The 22,983-nt window shown below is 36.1% G+C and overlaps 1 protein-coding gene across 2 annotated transcripts; it reads right to left on the bottom strand.

Moving 5' to 3' along the window:
- Positions 1-2,552: 2,552 nt before the first annotated feature.
- On the bottom strand, positions 2,553-5,514 carry LOC131030631 (voltage-dependent chloride channel 1, chloroplastic). 2 transcript variants are annotated; one of them, XM_057961536.2, is made up of 4 exons: positions 4,735-5,514; positions 3,699-3,866; positions 3,318-3,524; positions 2,553-3,144 (listed from the first exon to the last, which is right to left on the bottom strand). In XM_057961536.2, exons 1-4 carry the CDS (start codon positions 5,338-5,340, stop codon positions 3,115-3,117), a joined length of 1,011 nt encoding a protein of 336 aa, XP_057817519.1. In that variant the 5' UTR covers positions 5,341-5,514; the 3' UTR covers positions 2,553-3,114. The 2 variants fall into 2 exon arrangements, with proteins under 2 accessions (XP_057817519.1, XP_057817509.1); XM_057961526.2 differs by having other exon boundaries at positions 2,553-3,221; positions 4,735-5,513.
- Between the last annotated feature and the right edge of the window lie 17,469 nt (positions 5,515-22,983).

Raw genomic sequence — 22,983 nt, 5'->3', positions numbered from 1 at the left:
GGGGGCCACGTTTTAAACTTTGTATTATTGGTGCTTTTTCCTCCACATGCTAGGTTTGTTGTTTTGTAGTAATAATGGTATCATTATGTCAAATATCTAAAAATGTTTGATAGGTGCGAAGAGATCTTAACTTTCCACGTGGTATCACCATGTCAAACATCTAAAATGTTTGATAGATGCAAAGAGATCTTAACTTTCTATGTGGTATCACTACATCAAACATCTAAAATGTTTAATGGGTGTGAAGAGATCCTAACCCTTCGTGTGGTATCACTACCTCAAACATCTAAAATGTTTGTTAGGTGCAAAGAGATCTTAACCCTTCACATGTTGTAAGTGCATTGTTTGAAAGGATGAGAAATGGGGCAAAGTTGTAATAATGTGATGTGCATTCCCTTTGACCAAGTTGGTTTTGGCTTTTAAGATGCATGATTTTTTTTTAATCTTTTGTATGCTTTTTTATGCCAATGAAATGACATTCATGGAGGTTTAAACAAGTATAGTAAATGGTACTATGAACTCCCACAAACATTGCTTCCTTTTTTGTTTCCTGGGATTTCATTAAGATCTCAAAAATTGTCACGATTCTCTACTTAGGGATCACTTCTTTTGTGTTTGAGTGCCCAAATGTTGACATTGTATCAACATTCAAAGCAGATCTGGACCATAGCATTAAAAGATTTTAACCAAGTTACTTTCCAACAAATCTAAACTAAATTGAACTGGTGAGGTAACTTTCTAACGTGAGCCTCCTGTATTCTGGTGGGGAATCCCCACCATATATAGCCTATCGGCTAATTAGTTGTTGTATTGTGTTTAGTTTATTATTTGGCATGATCAAATTGTATGATTATAAATTGCATGGGGAGGACACAATCTAAGCAAGAATAACTAAGAAAACTTAATGTACTATGGATAATTATACATGGACTATGAACTGTTTATTTGATCACTTCAAACTAAGCTAATGATTAGGGGTGAATTAGGCTTCCATTGATTGTGGGTTTATAATACCTTCGGCATGCCACAAGAGCCTAGAACAAGTGGAAGACTATCGAATACAATAGATTGGGATGTACTAGGCAAGCTGCCATTCTTATTGTACAAGATACATGCAATGCTTAATATGCATTAAGCAATAAAAAAATAGAGGTTGCATTTCAAGGTTTTTCAAAACATTATCCTTATGCTCAATTTCCCTAGTTTTATGCATAAGCTAACCCTAGATTGAACCTAGCCACCATTTTACTTAATCTATCACTATAGAAAAAGACCAGTGACTTGAATGCCAGGGCATCTCTCTAGGGTGCAACCTAGTCTTCCAAAGTCAAAATGAGTTTCTTGCTTTCCTAAACTGACCCTTTTGGGAATGTCAATATTACTCGATGACTTGTATGAAAAAAACACTTTAAATTGAACACCTAGTATTCAAAGACAAGTCCTGGGTCATTATTTCACAAGGGAGCATGGAGCATCAAACTATCTCTTAGGATTCTTTTGCACATCATAAAAAGACTAAGAGCTGGCATCTGCACCCGGATAAACCAATACTATACAGTCGACGCATCATCTGAGCATCGTACATTTTTGCTTGGCATGTATTCAATCTTCTTCGTTAGTAATGAGGAATGATTAGTTACCAAGTTCATTCCATGATTTCCCCCTTCACACTTATAGTCTCCTCATGGTGCTTCTCAATACCACCCATCTTCAAATATATAAGCGCAAAGTACCAAAGAGGAGGAAAGCAAAGGACAAAACTGCACCACAAGGATAGAACCATGCAAGGACCAAACTGCGTGTGTGGCACAATCCAAGAGCAGAGCAGGCATTCTGTATAAGTATATGACAGCGTGTGTAGTGTTAATTCAATAACATGATTCAGAATCTGACCATTGATCACAATCTACATCCAAAAATCAACCATCAACCACCCAAGAGCAATAAACAGAGCTAAGTGCATCCTAACCTTCTCTTTGTCATTTACACTTATCAATCTCAGCTCTTAATTTAGCTGTGATTCCTTATTAATCGTTTTATCAACTAATACAAGGTTGGAACTCATGGCATCTGCACCTCGGAAACTAGCATCATCATCTGGAAAACTTTTCTTTGAAAATAATAGGAAATTCTTGAAAAGCTAATTAATTTTTCAGTATCAAAGATTACAAGGTTGGAAATAAATAATGGCATCTGAACTTTAGAAATCAGCATCATCATCTGGAAGAAATTCCTCATGGATTTGGCTTATAGGGCAGGAACAATTATTGAAATGGGGCTTTTCTAGTTCAAATGTCTTTATGTTTCAACTAAAGCTAAATTTTATGCAATTGTGCCATTTTGTATCTGGTCTCAAAATAGATATGTACTTCGTTTAGTTCAAAGTACACAAACAAATCACCGATGTAGACACTTAGACTGCTTTTGGATGTCCATGTGTGCACTGAATCATCTAAACAAAAAATTAGTGTGTTGTTAAGAAAAGAACTATCAAGTTGTATGGAAGCACACATACAAAACGAAGATTGGAAAATAGAAAAGCTTGCTGTCAGTTGAATACAAGAAAAGTGTCGATGATATTTCTATAGCAAAGTAAAAGAGAGTTAATATATAATCTAGATTGTACTTGAGCTTTGCTTAACTTGAGCTGAATCAGCCCAATGTTCAGTTTCAGTCAAAAGTAAATCCCTGACATTCAAGCCAAAATGGCTCACAGCTATAGCTAGCATTTACAAGAGTGCATAAGGTAATATGGATATATTATTTCCCAGTCCGTCCATCCTATATAAACAAAGCTTGACTGACTGAGTTTCAGTGCTTAATCTGCACCTCAGTAATTCTACTTCTGCATTCATATGTAATCCTTTGCTTATATGTTCTCAAAGCCTGTGTAAACCTGTAATCATTATCTATTGCTTTTCTACTAATATCAATTTAGGAATTACCTCCACATGACTCGAATTTTCAGTTCCGATACCAACATATTGGAAGTAATCAAGGATACTTTGCAGGCACTTTTATATTCTGAGATTTTCCTGTCTGTTTTCCCTTCCAATACCATTTGAACCAAGCTTGTCTGCGAAAAGCTTTCCTTCCTTTGTATGCAAACGTTCATCAATTAATTTCTGGATCCGAACCATTTCCCTAATGTTGTCAGAAGTCAAGGAACAGATTTGGTCCAATGCAAGCATAGGAAAAGGCTCCTCAATTAGAACTCCAACCTACAACATGGTACAAGTATTGGTGCACAAAACATAAGCATAGACTGACTCTTGATACCATAAATTAGATCTTATTAAGGTAAAATGGGAACATACTTCTTCGATGCAGAACAAAGATGCTGCACTGATAAATGTAGCTGGTACAACTATCCACTCACATTGGTCCCAAAGGATAATGGGAAGAGTGAGATGCCAGAGGACTAAAAACCTTGATGTTAGACGAGTATAGGATAGTGGAATTGGTGTTTCAATGAGACTTTGGCAAACAGCAATACTATCATTGAATTGAGATAAATGTGAATCCTGTACATTTGACAAGAGAAGTGTGAGACATAAACTTGTAAGATTGAAAACTAAACATCTCATCAGATTTTAATAAATTATTTAGGATTTGTCAATTTGAATGCTCAAATTGAAAAAGAGCCATCTGAAATATAAAGAATTAATGAAGCAGAGTAGTTTGGGTGCAAAGCTTACAAAACTATGGCGTTCATGATCATTCAAGTGCAGCTGCCTCAAACATTCGGACATAAACTGAATGATACAATTAGGTGGATGCTGCGAACTGAGAACAACAGATATATCATTTTCTGGAAGGAACCTTTCTAAATCACATCGGATATCGGATCCATAAATAATGTGGCACTGGAAGACATAAAGAGATTTATCATTAAGTAGCAAAGCTCATAACAGAGTAATACAAATAAAATTCGAGTAATAAAAATATGGACCAATACCAGGGTAACAGAACTTGCAATATCTTCTTTGTGTATATGTATCCTTAACCAAACCGCCAAACTACAGTCTTTGGCCAGGTACCCACTTTTATTTGTACAGTGTTAAAAATTGATGATGCAACTAAGGAAATGTTGTTATCCACAATTTTTTCAATCTAAGAGACTACAAAAATCTCATACGCATCAAAGGAAATGCTTTTCCACCAGTGGACATTGTTATACAGCAAACTTGAAAATTAGGCATCAAACCCAGATAGTTACACCATTATCTAAAGCAGTAATTATATTCATCCTACAATTTTCCAGAAGCTCCTGTTCAATCTAATGGACTCTGAAAACCTTATGTACATAAAAGCAAATGCTGTTCCCGCAGCAGACATTGTTATACAGCAACTCAAAAATTAGGCACAAAGCCCAGATAGTTACACCATCCCCTAACACAATATTCCTATTCATCCTAAGATTTGGGGAAGCACCCTTTCAATGTAATGTATTGTGAAAACCTCATGGACGTCAAAGGAAATGTTTTTCCAGCAGTGGACACTATTATACAACAATCTCCAAAATTAGGCACGAAACTTGGATATTTAAATCATAATCTAAATCAGTATTCATATTCATCATACAAATTTTCCCCATCGGAAAGTGTGCCAGGGCAATTGCAAAGCAGATAAGAGTGGACAGGACAAAAATGCCCTGCTCTGACAAGGTTAATTTTGTCCAATCCCAAGTATCATAAAATGAGGCGAGAATGAGAAAAAAGAAGTGAGAGAAACCTTGAGAGCGAAGGGAAAGGCCATAATGTAGTCTAAGAGCTGGTGCTTGAGATGGGTATCATCGGGATGGCGAATCCCGGTATTGGCTTGCCTTGCAAAGTCCGTAACAAGCCCAATTACTCTGGTCCATGCCTTTCGGCCCTCCTCATAGCGAGCATAAGAGGCCTCGGTGCGGAAGACGAGCAGCAGAGCCAAAGCAGGGGCCGTGAGCTGATAGGGCAATGAATTGGCGTGAATCAGAGGTAATGATAGAAACCCATATTCCCCCACCACCGTGTTATAGGCCCCAACCAGCGCTGCTATGCCTGTAAATATGCACACAGGCGGTATGAGTGACAGAATGACGCGGGAGGACAGACTGGACATGAAATGCCGAATGTGCCTGGTGGAGCTCCTGTGCTTTAACCAGTCTTCGTGATTGTACACCAATTTCTTCTTCCGCATTCCTCCCTCCTTTACATCATCAACCCATTTCAGCAATGAATGGATTTCTCTCATCTGTGCTTTCATTGTCACCACTTGTGGCGATGACAATGGCGCCCTCTGAATCTGGTTTACATTTCTCAATGCAAATGTGTGCCTCTGCAATTGCATCTGCATCTGCATCTTCTGCCAAAAAATTATTCTCACTCACTCTGGACAGTGAAGTGAAGGCAAGAGACTGGAGAGGAGAGAAAGGCAAATAGGTTTGCATACTTGTCATTCCCTACCCCGCACGCCCATAAGCAGAATATCCTCCACGCATCCCTTGGCTCACTTTTCCACCGTATTAAAGGGGTGTCTCTGTACACATTTTCCCACCTTATTTATATTAGTTTTAGTTCTCTGGAACGTGAGTTATTACTTAAAACATGATATTAATTATTTACTAATTTTTCAATGCAATAGCTACACTGAAGGTGAGATGGTTGTTATTATATGATATGATAGGTGTTAATTGTTGGATTTCATGTTTTTTTTTACATGAGATATTATTAAACTTCTGAATTGATTTTTATCTCATTTGATTGGTTTGTTGGTGAATTTTGCGTGCTATTTTGTGTTATATTTAATCTATTATTAATTAATCAATTTAAGTATAGGTACGTTTATTATGCTATTTTAGAATTAACATAATTTTTCAACTCATCATATTTTATGGATGGATAGTATCATAAGAAGGTCACTTTCTTGATGGAGGGAAAGCATTATGGGGAAGATATCTAATTATGCAATGACAGTAATAAAATAGGACAAGTGAAATGTAAGTTTATGTGTGTGTTGATTCAGGGTAGTTATTAATGTTGAGTCATTGTCATTTGGTGATAATATATACACCAATATCCACCAATATTGTTTAGTTAAATTTTGATTTGTTTATTTTAATCAGATCTTGTAAATCTAGATTTCTTTATGATTTTAAAGTAACAGTAACATTAATGATCTAGACCAACAAATGAGGCCAACAAGAGGAAGGTAAATTCTATAATTTTTCTTATTTTGATTGAAAATTAAAATACATTCAAAATATGACATATAACAACAAATATAACAACACAAAACTACTATGCCTGAATCCATAGCAATCTATAAATGATATAAACTTGGTGAAGTTGGATGTAACAACTTAGAATCTTACCTGATACTAATCATTATAAATAAAATGAGAAATATGGAAGCATAAATTTAACACATTACACAACATATATGGGAGGAAAATCCTTCTGGATTAAAAAAAAAGAAAAGCCCATAAAGCATCTTATTATAATTATAATTGGTCTATTAAAATGTAAATGTGGGGAACTACTTCTCCTTACTTGCACATGACCAATCATACTTGTAGCATCTAAAATTGTAACCGTTACAATTCACACCTCATATTTGTGCTCCTACTTTAGTGTGTCCTATCTCAGTTCCCCCTAGGCCTGTTTTGGCCCTCCTTACTTTGAACTTGATGTCACTTGTGTACATGGTTGAGTGGACCGCATCCCACAACTATGCTCCCTTTGTTTGGTGGCTTCTTGTCTTTCCTTTGGAGGACAAAGGTGCTATGGTGCCCCTATTTGGACTATGGTGCCATGACCCCCTAGTCTTCCTTAAACATGGCTCATTTTAAAAATGGGTAGGGATTCTCCCTCCCCGATGGATTTTGGTCCTTGTGGCTACACTTAACCATTGGAGGTCAGCCTAATCGGTAATTTACCTAGGGAGCTCTATATAAGGACATCTTATCAATTCATTTGAACATAACACACATACCCCATCATTTGTGCATCTGTAAAGCATTCATCATTAAACATTCTCAAGCATTCAAGGAAGCATTTCATCCCACCATATCCTTCAAGCATCATGGAGCAAAGTCACATCAATCTTTATGCAAGCATGTGTGTTTGATTAGGTCATTCATGTTCATGTGTTTGTCATGTTGTTGCATTCAACATCCGTAATCACATCTAAAGAGCATTGTATCATCAATTTTCTATCTACCATTGCAGATTAGAGGTATATCTTCTAGCATTTACTTCAGTATTTACATTTCATACTTCAATTAAATTCAAGTGTAATTCCTAAACTGGGGTTTGACTTAAGGTAAACCCTTATCCACAACCCCTTTTCCCTTTCTTTCAGTGTGCAAGAAATTGATTCAGGAGTTGTGATTCAAGATTCTGATATAGTTGACGACGACAAAGAAGTTCAAATTTTGGAGAAGTGAAAAGCGGAGGACCAAGGCGACCTACCACCATGATTTTGAGAATTTTGCCTGATCTTTCAACAATGGCCAGTGCATCTCCCCGATCTAGAAAAGATCCCACTTGCATGTCAGAAAGTTATAGGACCATGACAACCTACCACCACGGTCTTGACAATTCTGCCCAATTTTTTTATAAACAAATTCTGATCCTCTTCTTTTGCTTAGATCCCTATCAGATCCTTGTATATGGCTCTGTCTAACATCTGTAGCATTTTGATTTTATTGTTTCACTTCAAGTATCCATTGCTTTTCCCTAAACCTTACAATTCACATCTAATTTTCACTCAAAAAGGGGAGATAGCCTATATGTAAATTTAATTGATATCTCAACCCTTTTCCCTAATTGAATTGTGGCCAGATCTATTAAATTTCCTCAACTTTAATGTGATGATTAACTTGGTAATATTTGTTGGCAATTGACACTCAATTGGTTGGTTTCAATATGTTGTCATTGATGGCAACATGGCAACATGTTCCGGCTTCATATTTTGGTTTAGTTGTGTATCGACAAACACTTCACTGGTACCGACACCGACAGGTTGGAAAGAATTCTTTGGTTACCGCATTGCATGTTGACATGGTTCACATTTAGGTTATCGGTATTGGAGGTAGATATCATTTGGGAGATCTGACATCGACAATTGTTTTTGATAGTCACGTGTTTATGTTATTGAGCCAACATGTATATTCATATTGTAATTATCTTTGTAAGCCGACATAAGGCATGATGGATTGTAAAGGGGTATATAGGTCAGTTGATTAGATCATTTTGTAATATGTATGTATAGACAAGGATATGGATATGTAAGGTTATTGAATGTAGTAGAGATGCAAAATATATGAGAGAGATCATGTATGTGAGGATTTTTATGTAAGAGGGTATTCCAGTAAGGGTTTAGGGTTTCAAACCGGAACAGACAAAGCTTAACAAGAACTGTATTCAGGCATAGAAGATGCTATCATTGTGGCTCAATCATTTCTTTGGATTATAGTCTAGATTTGTATGTAGTTAGTGAGGCTCCTTTTGTGATTGAGCAGTGTGCTCCAGACTGCAAGCCTTCCTGCAAGTGCAGGCCCCTATATTTTGTAATATCTCTTCATATGGCCAGTGGATTGATATTATGGGTCACAAATCCCACTGTGGTTTTTCCTCTTTGAGGTTTTCCACGTATATTCTCTGTGTTATGGTATCCATTTCAGTGATTGGCTTATTGGTTGCCTCACTTCTTTCAATTCTATATGTACCGGTATACCGGTTGGTGAATGCATGTTTTAATAAGGTTAAAATTGATCATTCTGGTAGAATATTGATTCAGCCCCCCTCTCTCAGTGTTCTTGGATTCCAACAATTAGTTTCAGAGCCTTGTGCCTCAGAGGAAGTTTAACAACTTGAGGAAGATCTTGAATCCAAAATCTATGGATATGAGTTTGGAGAAGTAACTTGAGGTAGCACTTGAAGATTATGATGCTGAAAGGATGAAGAACTTGAAGTTACAAGATGAATTGAAATCTGCTCATGAATTCATTCTTGTCCTACAGGAATGATTGTCATCTGTTCAGACCAGGAGGAAGGAACTTTTGCAGAATAAGGATAATGAAGAGAAAGATGCCCTTAATGAGAGATGTCAGAAGTTGAGTTAGGAGAACATGGTTATGAGAAATGAAATGCAAGCTATAACAATGAGGATGTCAAAAGAGATAGAAGACCAAAAGAAAAATGAAGAAAATCTTGTTGTATCTTTGAAATTTTGTTTTGAGGAATGTGGAAGTTTGGTTCATGAAAATGATATGCTGAGAACTGATTTAGTACAAGCCCAGAGTAATGAACAAGAACTTGAGAGACAAATGATAATTCTGAGAGATGATCTGACTATTGCAAGTGAGTATAAAAAAAAATCAAGATTAGTTCAGCACAGCTAGATGAGTTATTGAAAAGACAAAGGCGGAATGGAGATTCCAGTGGACTTGGATTTGAACAAGGTCAGAGTTTCGGTACTACAAATGAAGATCAAAACCATAAGGCACTAGTAAGGCAGCTTAATGCTTACAAATTTAATGGTAGATGCTTTGTTTGTAATAAATTTGGTCACATGGCTAGGCAATGTAGAAATAGAGCAAATCAGAACCCTGATTCTACTCCTGGTCAATGTTCTAAGTGCAATAAGTATGGTCATAAAACAAAAGACTGCAGAATGAATGTTAAATGTTAAGCATGTGGAAAATTTGGTCATATGGCTAATCAGTGTAGGTCAAGCAATTATATCAGTTTTAGCAAAGCAATTCAAAAGAACAATGTTACATGTTATGCATGCAATAAGGTTAGACATATTGCTAAGTTTTTTAGAAGCAGAAATCCATTGGTTGGTAATGATGGATCAAATGAGAAAGGGAAAGAGAAGGTAAATGAAATCCGACAAGATCATACCCAAAGATGGGTCAGGAAGTCAAAAGAACAATCAACAGATGGAAATGCGTCGGTTAATCAACCGACAGAGGAGGTTGCTCCTGCACCAACAGGAAGCTCAACCGGTAACTAAGGTAGATGCCTTAGGGGTAGGCAAAATTCATGAAGATAGTGCATATTCCCTATGAAGAGGTTTTGGAAGATGATCCAGACATTGGAGATTCTTATCTGGCATGGAGATGTTTAATCAAGATCTGGTATCTTCCATCGGAAGTCATTCATATCAGTGATGGATTAGGGTTTCTTGGAGGTTAAAAGGATGAATTCACTTCATTTCTGATCACTTTGCATTCAGAGCGATTCAGATGAAGTCTAAGGTGATTCAATGCGATCGATATCTTCTTGAGAGATTTCACCAATGATCGGAAGAGTTATTTAGGGTTTTCACCGACAGCTATTCATAGGTATTTATCTTTCACCATGGAAGAGAGATCATCATCTGTACCTATGTTTATTGCAAATCCTACTGTTGTTGAGGTCAAGGACCATCCTAGGCCTATTTTCAAGCGATATCCACATATTGCTACCCTGGACGATTTGGTTGGTGCATTTTCCAGTGTCTCGAAAGGAGTCGTGTATGTTGAAGATGTCAGAGCTTACATTCACTGTCATATTGACCATTTAGGAACGAGTGATATTAAGAGCATGTACATGAGTGAGTTAATGGGAGATTCTAGAAAGATTAAGATCGAGTACCGGCATATTGAGGATCTAGGGTTTACCAGCATTCTGGATATTCTGGAATTTGAAGATGAGATTGTTAGATATGTTTTGAGCAAAGTGCATGGAGAATTTATCTGGTTAGATAAACCATATAAGATTTTGAAGGAGGCCATCAAGGAAATCATCGGTTTACCACAGTTTGGACAACATCCCGAGAAGAAGGTTTCTAATGATTAGGTCAACAAGATCACCGACACAACATCGGACAAGAGATTAATGAGGGTTAGTACTATCACCGACAGAGATATCAGATTCAAAAGCATGGTCATTGGTTACAAGGTAACTCAATCAAACTGACTGAATTCTGTTTCTAGCTCTTGCATTTATGCAACTCATAAAATGATGAGGGAGAATGAGAAGTTAGATCTATGTGGTTGGATGTTGGATGCCTGGTTGATTAACCTAGGAAAGATCAAAGGAGAGAAGAAAGGAACATTCCGCTATGGAAACCTAATTGCCTGTTTAATGTTGTTTTTCATCAATGAGACTCCCAGTTTTGGGAAGAGACAATGGGCATTCGATATCTCGGTAGGGAGGCAACTAAAACAATCAATTGCTACATTGGGTAGTCAAAGAGATGACAAAGTGTTCCAGGGTTACTTTAAAGCATTTCAGAAGGCTATGAATTCTAGGGAGAGGGTTCCAAAGCACATTGTTGAGAAGTAATCAACCGAGATATGCTTCATGGTCAAGAAAGATGAAACTTTGATGGAAGCTGTGAAGCCCCAAAAGATTTGGATTGAGGAAATGGGTTATGAAGTTGATGGATAGATTCTACAGATGCAAATTGATGCACCTATTGATGAAACTGTAAAAACCTTAGGTACTACTGAGCAAAAGAAGCAAGAGGTTGAAACTAAGTTCAACCGGAAGAAAAGGGAGAAGCAGCAAGGCAAGGCAAGCAAGTTTGTGGAACAGGTTTCTCAAGATATCAAGGCATTAATTGATGTTGTTCTAGAGAAAGGCAGAAAAAGGAAAGAACCAAAAATATTCATTGAGCCGATTGTAGCAGAGTCTGGATCTGATGATGACACACCCTTAGCATTCAAGAGGGTATTAAGGAAGAAAACTAAAGAGACTAAGGTAGAAGCAAAGAAGCAACTAGTTAGGAAAGTTACAATCAAGGTACTGGCACAGAAATGAGAACCAAAAGAAACACCTTCAGCCCCATCTGGTACTGGAAGAAGGAAGAAGAAGGATGACACCGATCTTGAACTTGTATCTGGTAATGTAATTGTTATTTCACCCAAGACTTGTGCAGAATTAGTTGATGAAATCTAAAGATGGTATGCTAAAGAATGTGCAATTTTAGTATGAGCATTTGGATGATGATGAACAGAGAGAAGTAGAGGAATCGGTTTTGTTGTATTTGGGTATTTATAAGAAAGCCTTGTTAGAAATTGAAAACCAAATACCAACACAATTATATGACATACTAGATGCTAGAAGATTATCAACAATGGAAGAGGACAGGAATATAAAGATTTAGGAGTTGTTATCTATTTGTGTTTCCATTACTCCCGAGGAGATGGACAGGACACTTGAGGTTGCAGATAGAAAGATCTTTCACAACAAGCATAGAATAATCAGTATTATGATAGGTAGGGTCAATGAGATAGTCAAGGAGACCCACAAGGCATTGGTTAAATTAGTTTCAGCAAGCCGTGGTTTTTATACTTCACCAGAACCCAAAACAGATACTACAGATATGCCGGTTGCAGGGAAAGGTAAAGGTATTGTGGGTACTTCACCCTCAATTTTGAAAAATATTAAGATATTGGATATAGATCCCCCGGTAGAGACTAATGTACAAGCAAATTTTGAGATACCAACATAATCAGAGAGTGTAAAGGTTGCATGTGTACATGTTAGTAATGTTGAGGACAACAGTCCTCCAGATTAGAATGTACAGGATGAGAATACAATTCCTAAGGAGGAACTGACAATAACTGAGACTGCTGTGAGGAAGCTATAAAGGTTAAACCATCAAAGGAGAAGAAAGGGGAATCCGGTAGGGAACCGATAGTGAGTCCATCATTGTTGTCAATTGACACCTCACAGGTTGAAAAGAAAAGCATAACTGAGATGAGTTCTACTGAACTCATGATGATGGTTGCATTGAAAATGATGAAGGAAGGATTTATGGACAAAGGGGTTATTGATCAGTTTATCACTATTTTGCATAGACTTGTCCCAGAGTGCGAAATTGACGATGAAGTGAGCCCATTCGACAAGCTTAAAACAATCACATAGAACATTTCAAAGGACTTTTAGTCTTTGCAGTAGATATCAAACCGACAGGCACTGGAGAGGTTTACAACTTTACATAGGCAAAGAGAGCTACATTTGACCAAATGATTGAGTCAGAGAGGAAGGAGATTAATGATAAGTTGAAGTTGATTGATAATGCGTTAAGTCAGTGCACTAATATTTATAGTGTGTGTTGTAACACAAGTCTACTTACAAATGAGATAGATAAAAGGATTAAGGTTATTCAGGAGGAGATTGTAGGCATAGTCAATTCTTTTGATGGATCAAACTCTTTAACTACATCTATAGATGGTCAAATTTTGGTTTTGGAAGCCCAAGTTTTAGCTCTTGAGAGGGAAAAAGTTAAAATCATAAAGCGAGCCAGAGGTCTTATAGGATTGGTGAGTCCCTGGTTGGATTCATTAAGTGTACATAAGGAGTGTATAGATATGGTTGGCAAGCCCACATCGACAGAGCTTAATGAGAAAGAGTCATATGCCCATATGCTAAATGGACTTGTATCTATTTCTGACACTTTCAAATCAGGTTGGGATACTTATCTAGAGCTTTTGGAGAAGGCCTATTCATATATTTTCAAATATATTCAGCTCTGGTAAGGTATTTTGGGACATTCATTGTAGAGTCTTTCATTCTTTGTCTCGGTTTTTGGTAAAAAATTTTTTGTATTTTTGGCATTAATGTCAAAGGGGGAGTATAGGTGAAAAATATTCAGGAGGTATGGAGTATTTTTTATTATGATCATAGATGAATATTCAACTCAGGGGGAGCAGGCTCAGGATGAAACTGACAGATGGAAACCATGATCATTTTTCACATGAGTGTTTCCATCAATGCCAAAGGTGGAGATTGTTGGTATTTGACACTCAGTTGGTTGGTTTCAATATGTTGTCATTGATGGAAACATGGCAACATGTTCTGGCTTCATATTTTGGTTTAGTTGTGTACCGACAAACACTTCATCAACATGTTGGAAGGAATTCTTTGGTTACCGACATTGCAGGCTGACATGGTTCACATTCAGGTTATCGGTATTGGAGGCCTACATCATTTGGGAGATCTGGCATCGGCAATTGTTTTTCATATTCACGTGTTTATGTTATTGAGTCAACATGTATATTCATAGTGTAATTATCTTTGTAAGCCGACATAAGGCATGATGGATTGTAAAGGGGTATATAGGTCAATTGATTATGTCATTTTGTAATATGTATGTATAGACAAGGATATGGATATGTAAGGTTATTGAATGTAGTAGAGATGCAAAATATATGAGAGAGATCATGTATGTGAGGATTTTTATGTAAGAGGGTATTCCAGTAAGGGTTTAGGGTTTCAGACCGGAACAGACAAAGCTTAACAAGAACTATATTCAGGCATAGAAGATGCTATCATTGTGGCTCAATCATTTCTCTGGATTATAGTCTGGATTTGTATGTAGTTAGTGAGGCTCCTTTTGTGATTGAGCAGTGTGCTCTAGACTATAAGCCTTCTTGCAAGTGCAGGCCCCTATATTTTTTTCATATCTCTTCATATGGCCAGTGGATTAATATTGTGGGTCACAAATCCCACCATGGTTTTTCCTCTTTGAGGTTTTCCACGTATAATTCTCTATGTTATGGTATTCATTTATGTGATTGGCTTATTGGTTGCCCTACTTCTTTCAATTCTATATGTATCGGTATACTGGTTGGTGAATGCATGTTTTAATAAGGTTAAAATTGATCATTTCGGTAGAACACTAATTCACCCCCCCTCTCAGTGTTCTTGGATTCCAACAATATTAGTGGTTTTATTATCTTAATTGGTGAAACCTTAATTTTACCACCATTACATTTTGGTGAACTTGACATTTCTTACATTGTATTAATTCCAATTTTCCTTTTCAGATCTAATTTAGGTGTCTTTCTTTGTTCATAATGTAATTCACTAGATCTAATTGGTTTTCTATTTCACATGTGATTACATTACTTCTTAGTTACATTTATCAAAATCATGTCTTGGATAATGGCTTCTTTCACTTCTAATTACTTCTTTTCATTCATAGTACTCGTGCATTGTTGTCCTCGTTTTTGGCTATATCAAAAAAAAGGATAACCCCTACAAATTTTGTCCAATTTGTAGCCCATGTGATCTAAGAGCACTTTTTGAGGTAACCTTTAGTCCCCCTCGTGTGTGATTTTGGACCCTCGACTCTTGATTCAAAGGTTCTAGTCCTTGTTTGGACCTTTTAAGTAAGTTTTTGTGTTTTGGTGTAAATCACGGTTACAAACCTGAATTACACTTCCCCTTCAAAATTTTTAGTCTGGTGCAAATTGGGTTTATAACCCCGAATTACACCATTTCATCACCAAGTTCTCCCATTTTGGTGCAAGTCAAAGTTACAACCCCAACTTACACCAAGTTCTCCCTTTTTGGTGCAAGGCGAGGTTATAACCCCAACCTACACCAAGTCTATCCATTTTGGTGTAGATTGGGGCTGTAACCCCGATCTACATTGGGTCCCCTTGAAAATGGTGTTTGTCGGGGCCATAACCCCATCCTACACTGAGGTTTTGCCCAACGGTACAGATCAGGGTCATATCGCCGATCTACATCGAGTCTCCCCATCACGGTGCATGTCAGAGGTATAACCTCAACCTACACTGTTTCCTTTTCTTTTTTGCCAAGTATTGGTGCAAATCAGAGTTATAACCCCAACTTGCACCATGATTCCTTCTTAGGTGTAAATAGGGGTTATAACCCCGATTCGCACCAAAGTCCATTTTCTTCCCTTTGTATTTGTATAAGTGCAAATCAGACTTATAAGTTTGAAATGCACTTCTTCCACCCCTTTTGGTCATTTTTGTCCAACTTTGAGAATTCTTCAAATCCATTTCTGCAACACCACTCTAGATGCCAAATTCAACACATTGGGATCAGATGACTGTGAAATATAGGCTACCTTGTGACAATATGAAGATTTCTTGAAGAAAAATGGAGAATGTTGGAAACAAGATGAGGCTCCAGACACTTAATCATTTTTATGCATCTCTAGTCTAGTGTCATTTTGTAATCTCAATCGACACCTCAAGTGTCATTTTGTATACAACTTTTTGCATCTAGAACTTGCACGTGTCCTAAGTCAAATCGAACTCTACCTTTGACTTGGTCACAAATTAGTTGTAACTTTCCTAGTTTCATGTTGCACCTCTCCTCTCTATATATGAGGATTTTCATTGTAATAAGGATCTTTTGAGTATCTATCTTTTAGATCTATAATCTTTAATCTATATGCCAAAACTCTGCCCAAGTGAAGAGAAAAAGTGAAACTTTGTGTTTCTATTATTATTTTGCAAACTTGATCGAATAAGAAGAAAGCTTTGGCATCCAGTCTTTATGTTGGATTCATTTGTGGTATATGGTGAGAGTGTTCTTATGTCATTCTTGTTGTAAATTCTTATTTTGCTCAAGTAAAGGTGTTGTTGAAGAAATATTGTTAAAGAGTAGAAACAATTGTTGGTTTGTGGACTTTGTGTCATATTTCAGCTTGTGTTTATTATGATTAATAGAAGGATATAATAACTTGAAGACTTTGAGCTTCATATTGTTATTCCAAGAAAATATTATCAAAGTTGCAACAAGATATCAAGATAGAGACTTTGTGCTTTTCTTTGTTATTTGAAGTACACAACTGTGGGTTACAAAAGTCATATGTAAAAGGTTGATAGGATTATAGTGATTACAAGACTTTGAGCTTGAACATTGTTTTCCCGTCCCAGAGAAGCAATAGAGGACTTTGGGCCTTTATGGAAACTTTGTTTATTTACTTATTTGTATTTTGATCATTCCTACATTTTGAGATAATTTGTAACATTGAAATTGTAAGAATTATTGCTACTCTATATTGTAAATTCTTTCTTGAAGAAAGATGGGAGAATAACATTTATTCTGAAAAAGAGAATAGGATGATGTAACACACTTGTTTAGATTAGAAACTAGAAGCTTTATTTTAAATAGTGTAGGAGGTGGAAGGGGGAGCCTTCCCTTAGAAATTAAGAGATTTAATCTCACATACTGTGGCCGGAAATGCAATTTTGTAAACTCGTCTAGTTTGAAAATCTTCAACTAACATGCATATAGAATCATTAGAGTTTCAAAGACATTTCCTACTTTAAAATCATCTCTTAAAACTTTTATCCATGTTGTATGTTATTTTATGATGACATTTTTAAGAAAATGCGTTGCATATGTAGATCACATAAAAGATTTTGTAGACAATGATAATCCTAAAGATGAAATTAAAATGACTAACACTTGTACCTCTCCTAGGACATCTCATGAGAATGAGGAAAGAATAAATACTCCTATTAATAATTTCTCCAATGGAGAGAAAGCATTGAAGAGCAACATGACACCATCTTATTCTCATATATATACTCTAGTGAAAGAGGGGCAAGGTCAAAATGTTGGTGTATCACTCTCTCTAGATCCTCCTTATTCTCTTGGAGAAAATATTAATCATCAACATATTTGTAGGCAAGATGATTTTATGCATTTTATTTGTAATCTTTCTCCTCACATAACATTAAGAAAAGATAAAGCCTTAGATAAAGACCCTTCTTCCCAACCTACTAAAGAGGACATGAATAATGATGGTAGAAAGGAGAATATCCCTACAAAGGATGTTCCTTCTTCATATAATTATCCCTTTGACCCTTATATGTTTCCTTACACTACACATTTTCAAGAAATTCACAATGAAAGCCCTTCTCCTTCATAATTGAGAACATCTTATGAAGTTGGATATGATATGATTTCAAAAAAAGGCTATAGAGGACAAGGACTTGGTAAACATGTGAAAGAAATTAAGCTCCCTGTAGACCCTCCCACACAATTTACTAAAGAAGGCCTATGATATCCCAACTCTCAAACATCTATGGAGGATTCTCGTAAGGTTCAAATTCTTAAAGACTAATTTGCAAGACATAGAATCTATCACCCATCAAAACATGCTTCTACATCAAGTAATCCTCCTTCTTTACCAATTATTTTGCCTCAAAAAACAATCATTCTCCTTCCATTAGCACACCTTGTCCTACATCTCAAGAGACAAGACCTAGCCATATTGACAATCCAGAAAACTTAGCTACAAGAATCTTTTAGAAATTGAAGTACAATAAGCATGTTATATTTCCTTTCATAAAATATAATAACAAGAACAAAAAAGGTAACGAGTATTGTATTTTTAATCATTGTTATTCTCATTCTCTTGGAAATTGTAAAGCTTTTAAAGAATTTTTTCAAGATCAATATGATCAAGCTCACATAGATCTTACAAATGATCTTGCATTTTTTCTTGGTGAAGAGGTAGTGCCTTCACAGTTCATTCACCTTATTATGTTTCTCCTCACCCTATGGCATTAGTAGTTTAAGTTTATTGGGGGATCTTTGTCATGTGTGGTGATGCATCTTTAATTCCAATCATACTTGGACAACAACAAAATTATTCCTTGTCTCCTCGCTTGGGGGGAAAGGATAGTATATTTAATTCTCTCTCTCTCTCTCTCTCTCTCTCTCTCTCTCTCTCTCCTTTTTGAAGATTTCCTCTTCTTTTGAGTTGTATTTTTTGTAACTTGATGTCTTTTCTTGCATTAAATTGTCTTTCATGCAAGTACATGTGTGTTCCTTGGTTAGGACCTATTCCTTGCTTGAATTGGTGCATCTTTTATGTATAATCTCTCTTTAGAAAGAGTGCAATCCTTCTCTTTGTCCCTATGTTTGGGGGACATTGGTTCTATCTCCTATCCTATCTAAGGATCCACTTTTCCTAGGATGAGAGGTGTTTGCTTATGATACAATGTTTTTCCTTGTGTGAAGTTGTTTGTTTACTCAAGGATTATCTCTATGCAAGAGGTGTGTATCCTTGAGTACAACCTCTTCTTTAGTTTATGATGTATGTCTATTATAAACACACCCCTCACTTAGGATAAAAAGTGTATTATCTTTCATCAAGGATCCCTTTACCTAGCAATATGAAGAAGGTGTGAATTCTTGTTCTCCTTCCTTTCTTTTGGTCAATGATGTTATTTTTTTCCAAAATATCCTCTTAGAGGTAGATGTCTTTGAGGAAAGATCTCCTCCTCCTTCTCCTACAAAGGATTCCCCTTACACTTTTTGTAAGATATCTCTTTTACACCTATCTTTTCCTTGCTTAAAAGAGTCATCCCTCTTTAGCTTGGATTTGTGTACATTGTTGCCTAAAGGATATCTCCTTGGTGATGAAGGTGTGTATTCTTGTTTCTATCTTTCTTAAGACATCAACATACTGCTATGTTGACATCTTAAGGGGGGGAGCATACATCACACCCTCTTTGTACCATATTTTTTTATTTTGCATGTCTTATATGAATTATTGCATGCTCAAAACTAGACCTAACTCTTAGACGAGATGCTTCATTCCCAAAACCAGATGCAATCCTTTTATATGTCTTATACGAGGTGTGTAACTAGGAAATCAAGTAAAGTATTCATAACATAACATTAGCCAACCATGAAAACTAACAAGTTATGAAATCAAAATCCTCATACAATCAATAAAGATATGAAGACAAAGCACTCAAAATGAAATGCAAACTATCACAAAGTGCCTCCTCCATGATTATCCATTGTCCTTTCCTTCAAATTGGATGTGTGGAACTCGCCTACAAGTGCAAATGCAAGTGTAAGCAAGTAAATTGCAAAGATGAAATTCACAGCGCAAGGTTACTCAAAGCATGATTGAAGAAAAATGCTCAATTTATAGACAAATTAAGGGAGAAACGGAATTGGAATAATCAAATTGAAAGAGGCAATTAATTTGAAACTAGAATGATTGGGGGAAAAGGCATGACAAATGCTATTTCAATTTATGACAAATTGCTATGCAAGAAAATATGACACATTTCCATACCGATTCATGACATATTTCTAAGACAATTTATGACAAATTAGCCATGAAATTAGTTCATTAATTGATGACAAATTAGAGAGAAAATAGCTTGCAAATTATGCCAAAATTAAGCCTTAAAAGTGGAGCCCAAATTGGTGGAGAAATTAGTGGAAAAAGTTAGGAGAAAAATATGGGAGAAAATTAGGTGGCATTAATTAATAAATTTACATTTATTAATTAACTCACAAAAAGAAAGAGAATTAGCCAATTAAATATTCAATTTAATTGTGACATGAGACACTTTGAATAAATGAAATTAATTCATTTAACCTAAAGAATGTTAGTGTAATTTAATAAATAAAAAATTATTAAACCCCTAGGAGATAGAAAAGAGAGGAAATAGGGCACAGTTAGGTCATGACACAATTAATGCAATAGATAAAAGACGTCGATCATGATCAAAAGGATAAATGAAAAGGATTTGAGAATGATATGACATTGATTGAAAAAGACCAATGACAAAGTGGTAAAAAATGGCAAGAGGATTGCATTGATAAAAGATAATTGATAAAGGATCAATTACTAATTGATCCAAAATTGACGAAGATTGATGATTGATTGAGATTGATGACAAATCGATCAAGGATTGATAAAAGGTTGATTTGATGAAGGTTGAATGACAAAAATATTGACAAAAAACGATGACAAATCGATCAAAATTGACAAGAGACTGATAATAAAAATTGAACACGACCCAAGACAATTCAAAATGATTGATAATTGACAAGACATAATTGATATTATAAATGAAAAGGTTTAGGATAAACCCTAATTAACATCAATTAGGATTAAAATGATGTCTAATTGATATGACAGATTGATCACGATCACTGATTAATAATCAACATTGGCATTAACAAGACCTAATTCAAAATGTAAGAGAATTAGATGAAAGGGGAAAATAAATGTAGATGAATGACATGACGTTGACAAATGATAAAGATCAAATGCCCACCATAGAAGAAGTGTTAATAAGATGCGAAAACCCTAAAATAAGGTCATCCAGACATGTTAGAGTATGACACCACAAGCTTTGACCATTTTTAAATGCCTAAAATTTGCTCCTCTTTGAGACAATGTGATTTTGAGTGTTGTTTCAAAGAAAAACCAAGAAATAATGCCCCAGACAAAAATACGATATATGTATGCCCCCTTGAGGAATTGGTCAAAAAAATATAGAAAAGAGGCCAATTGATTGACAACGACAACATAAAGCCATTGGATCAGATAAACTAAAAAATCGGAGGTCGGATGCACAAGATACAAGCACAACAAGATGAAGAAGATTGTGACCAATACAACAAGGATAGGGTGCACATCCATCTAGACACCTCAAAAGGCTATAAAAGGAGGTGTAAGGGGTGAAAATGGCTCATTTTTACTCTCTAATTTGGAGCTTTGGAGCAAAGGAGACTGCAATAGGATGGTGAATATTTCAGTGGAGAATCACCTTGGAGAATGTGTATGCACATTTAGACAACTAGAGGGCATGGGAGCACTAGTAAGTACTTCAAAAACCCATGTATCAATTTCAGTTGATTGCACATTGTTCTAGGATGTTGGGAATGGTGTGTTAGGGGGGAAAAACATGAATTGTGCCCTTGTCTACACCTTTTGCAGTTGTGTTCAATATTTTGTGCCCTTCTTAAGTAGTTTTTGTGCCCTTGTTTGCTACACAAGCACAATTGTGTAGGGTTAGGACTCTGAGCTATGGGAATGGGCCAGAAGTTTGCCGAGAAAACTGAAATGAGTTCTAGGGTATAAGGGACCTAAATAGAATAGGATAGATGATAAATGCACTGAATTTTTACCCAAATTAATGAATGCAGATGTTAGGAAAAACCTTAAAACTTGACACAGTTAATTCACTACTGTGGATGCAAGTTCGCCACTATCCAGTGATGACTCTAGAGAGTAGGCTTGATTGCTTAGAGTTACAATTCCAATTGATAACATGGATAGGGATACATTACAGGAAATTAGAATATGTTGTATCACATATATGCCTAAAATTAGAGGTAAAATGGGTCTGATCACCGCATTAGCAGAGTGGTGGCACTCAAAGACATCATCATTTCATCTCCCAATAGGCGAGGCAACAATGACTCTAGAGGATGTATGACACATCCTCCACATTTTGATATAAGGAGAGAGGGTGATATATGATTTCTCGACAGGTAGAGATGCCTTAGGTAGACTGTTCAACTGTTAGACAAATGACTTATAGGTCGTAGAGTGAGAGATCTGATGGGATACGATGACAGTAGAGATTGAGAGACTATATGTTGTGATTGTAGTAGTGATAGCAGGACTAGGGGCACCAAACAGATGAGGTGATGGGTTCCCTATTGGATGGGGGAGAGCTCTTGAGTGCATGTGCATAGAGCATAGTATTCACATGGGGATGCTATACTTTTAGTTACACCAGACTGCATATCAGGGTGTACAGACACTGAGTTTTGGATTCACATTGCTCTAGGTGTGGGAATTCAAGCACATAGTAGTGTTTAGGCCTGTTGGGGTTTCAAATTTCCAAATAATTTCAAGCACCCTACTATTAAAAATGGTGGTCATTTCATGGAAATGACACATAATGGATGATCAATGATTTGAACAACTAGAGTACGAGGATATGAATAAATTAATTCCAATGGACCCCATGAAAGACTAGTGTTTTTGATCTATAGAAAAGATGATATGAACAAAGAATTAAAATGAATGAAAAATGAAAATATAATAAATACCCATTTCAGAAAATCAAGTTTCCAAGCTCTAGTAAAAATATTAGATCTGTACAATGTGTTTTTTGCTATAGACCATACAGAAGACCGTAAGAAGGCTGAAAAGCCTGTTATTTCGACCTGCATGAAAGAAGATGTCGACTTGGAAGGGAAATGTATGCAAATATCAAATCTAATGAAGACCCATTTTAGAAGTGGATGTTTTCTACCATCACAAAAATGTTTAAATTCTTATATGAAGTTTAAGGCTGCCGACCAAAAAACAACCTGAAAGATAGCTTAAAGCAAGGTTATTGACTAACTAGTTTGCATATTAATTTTAAAGGGTTTTGTTAAGAGAAAAATATAGGAG

The sequence above is a fragment of the Cryptomeria japonica genome, chromosome 4 (genome assembly GCF_030272615.1).
Source record: "Cryptomeria japonica chromosome 4, Sugi_1.0, whole genome shotgun sequence".
Taxonomy (NCBI): domain Eukaryota; kingdom Viridiplantae; phylum Streptophyta; class Pinopsida; order Cupressales; family Cupressaceae; genus Cryptomeria; species Cryptomeria japonica.
This window is presented reverse-complemented; position numbering and strand designations above follow the sequence as displayed.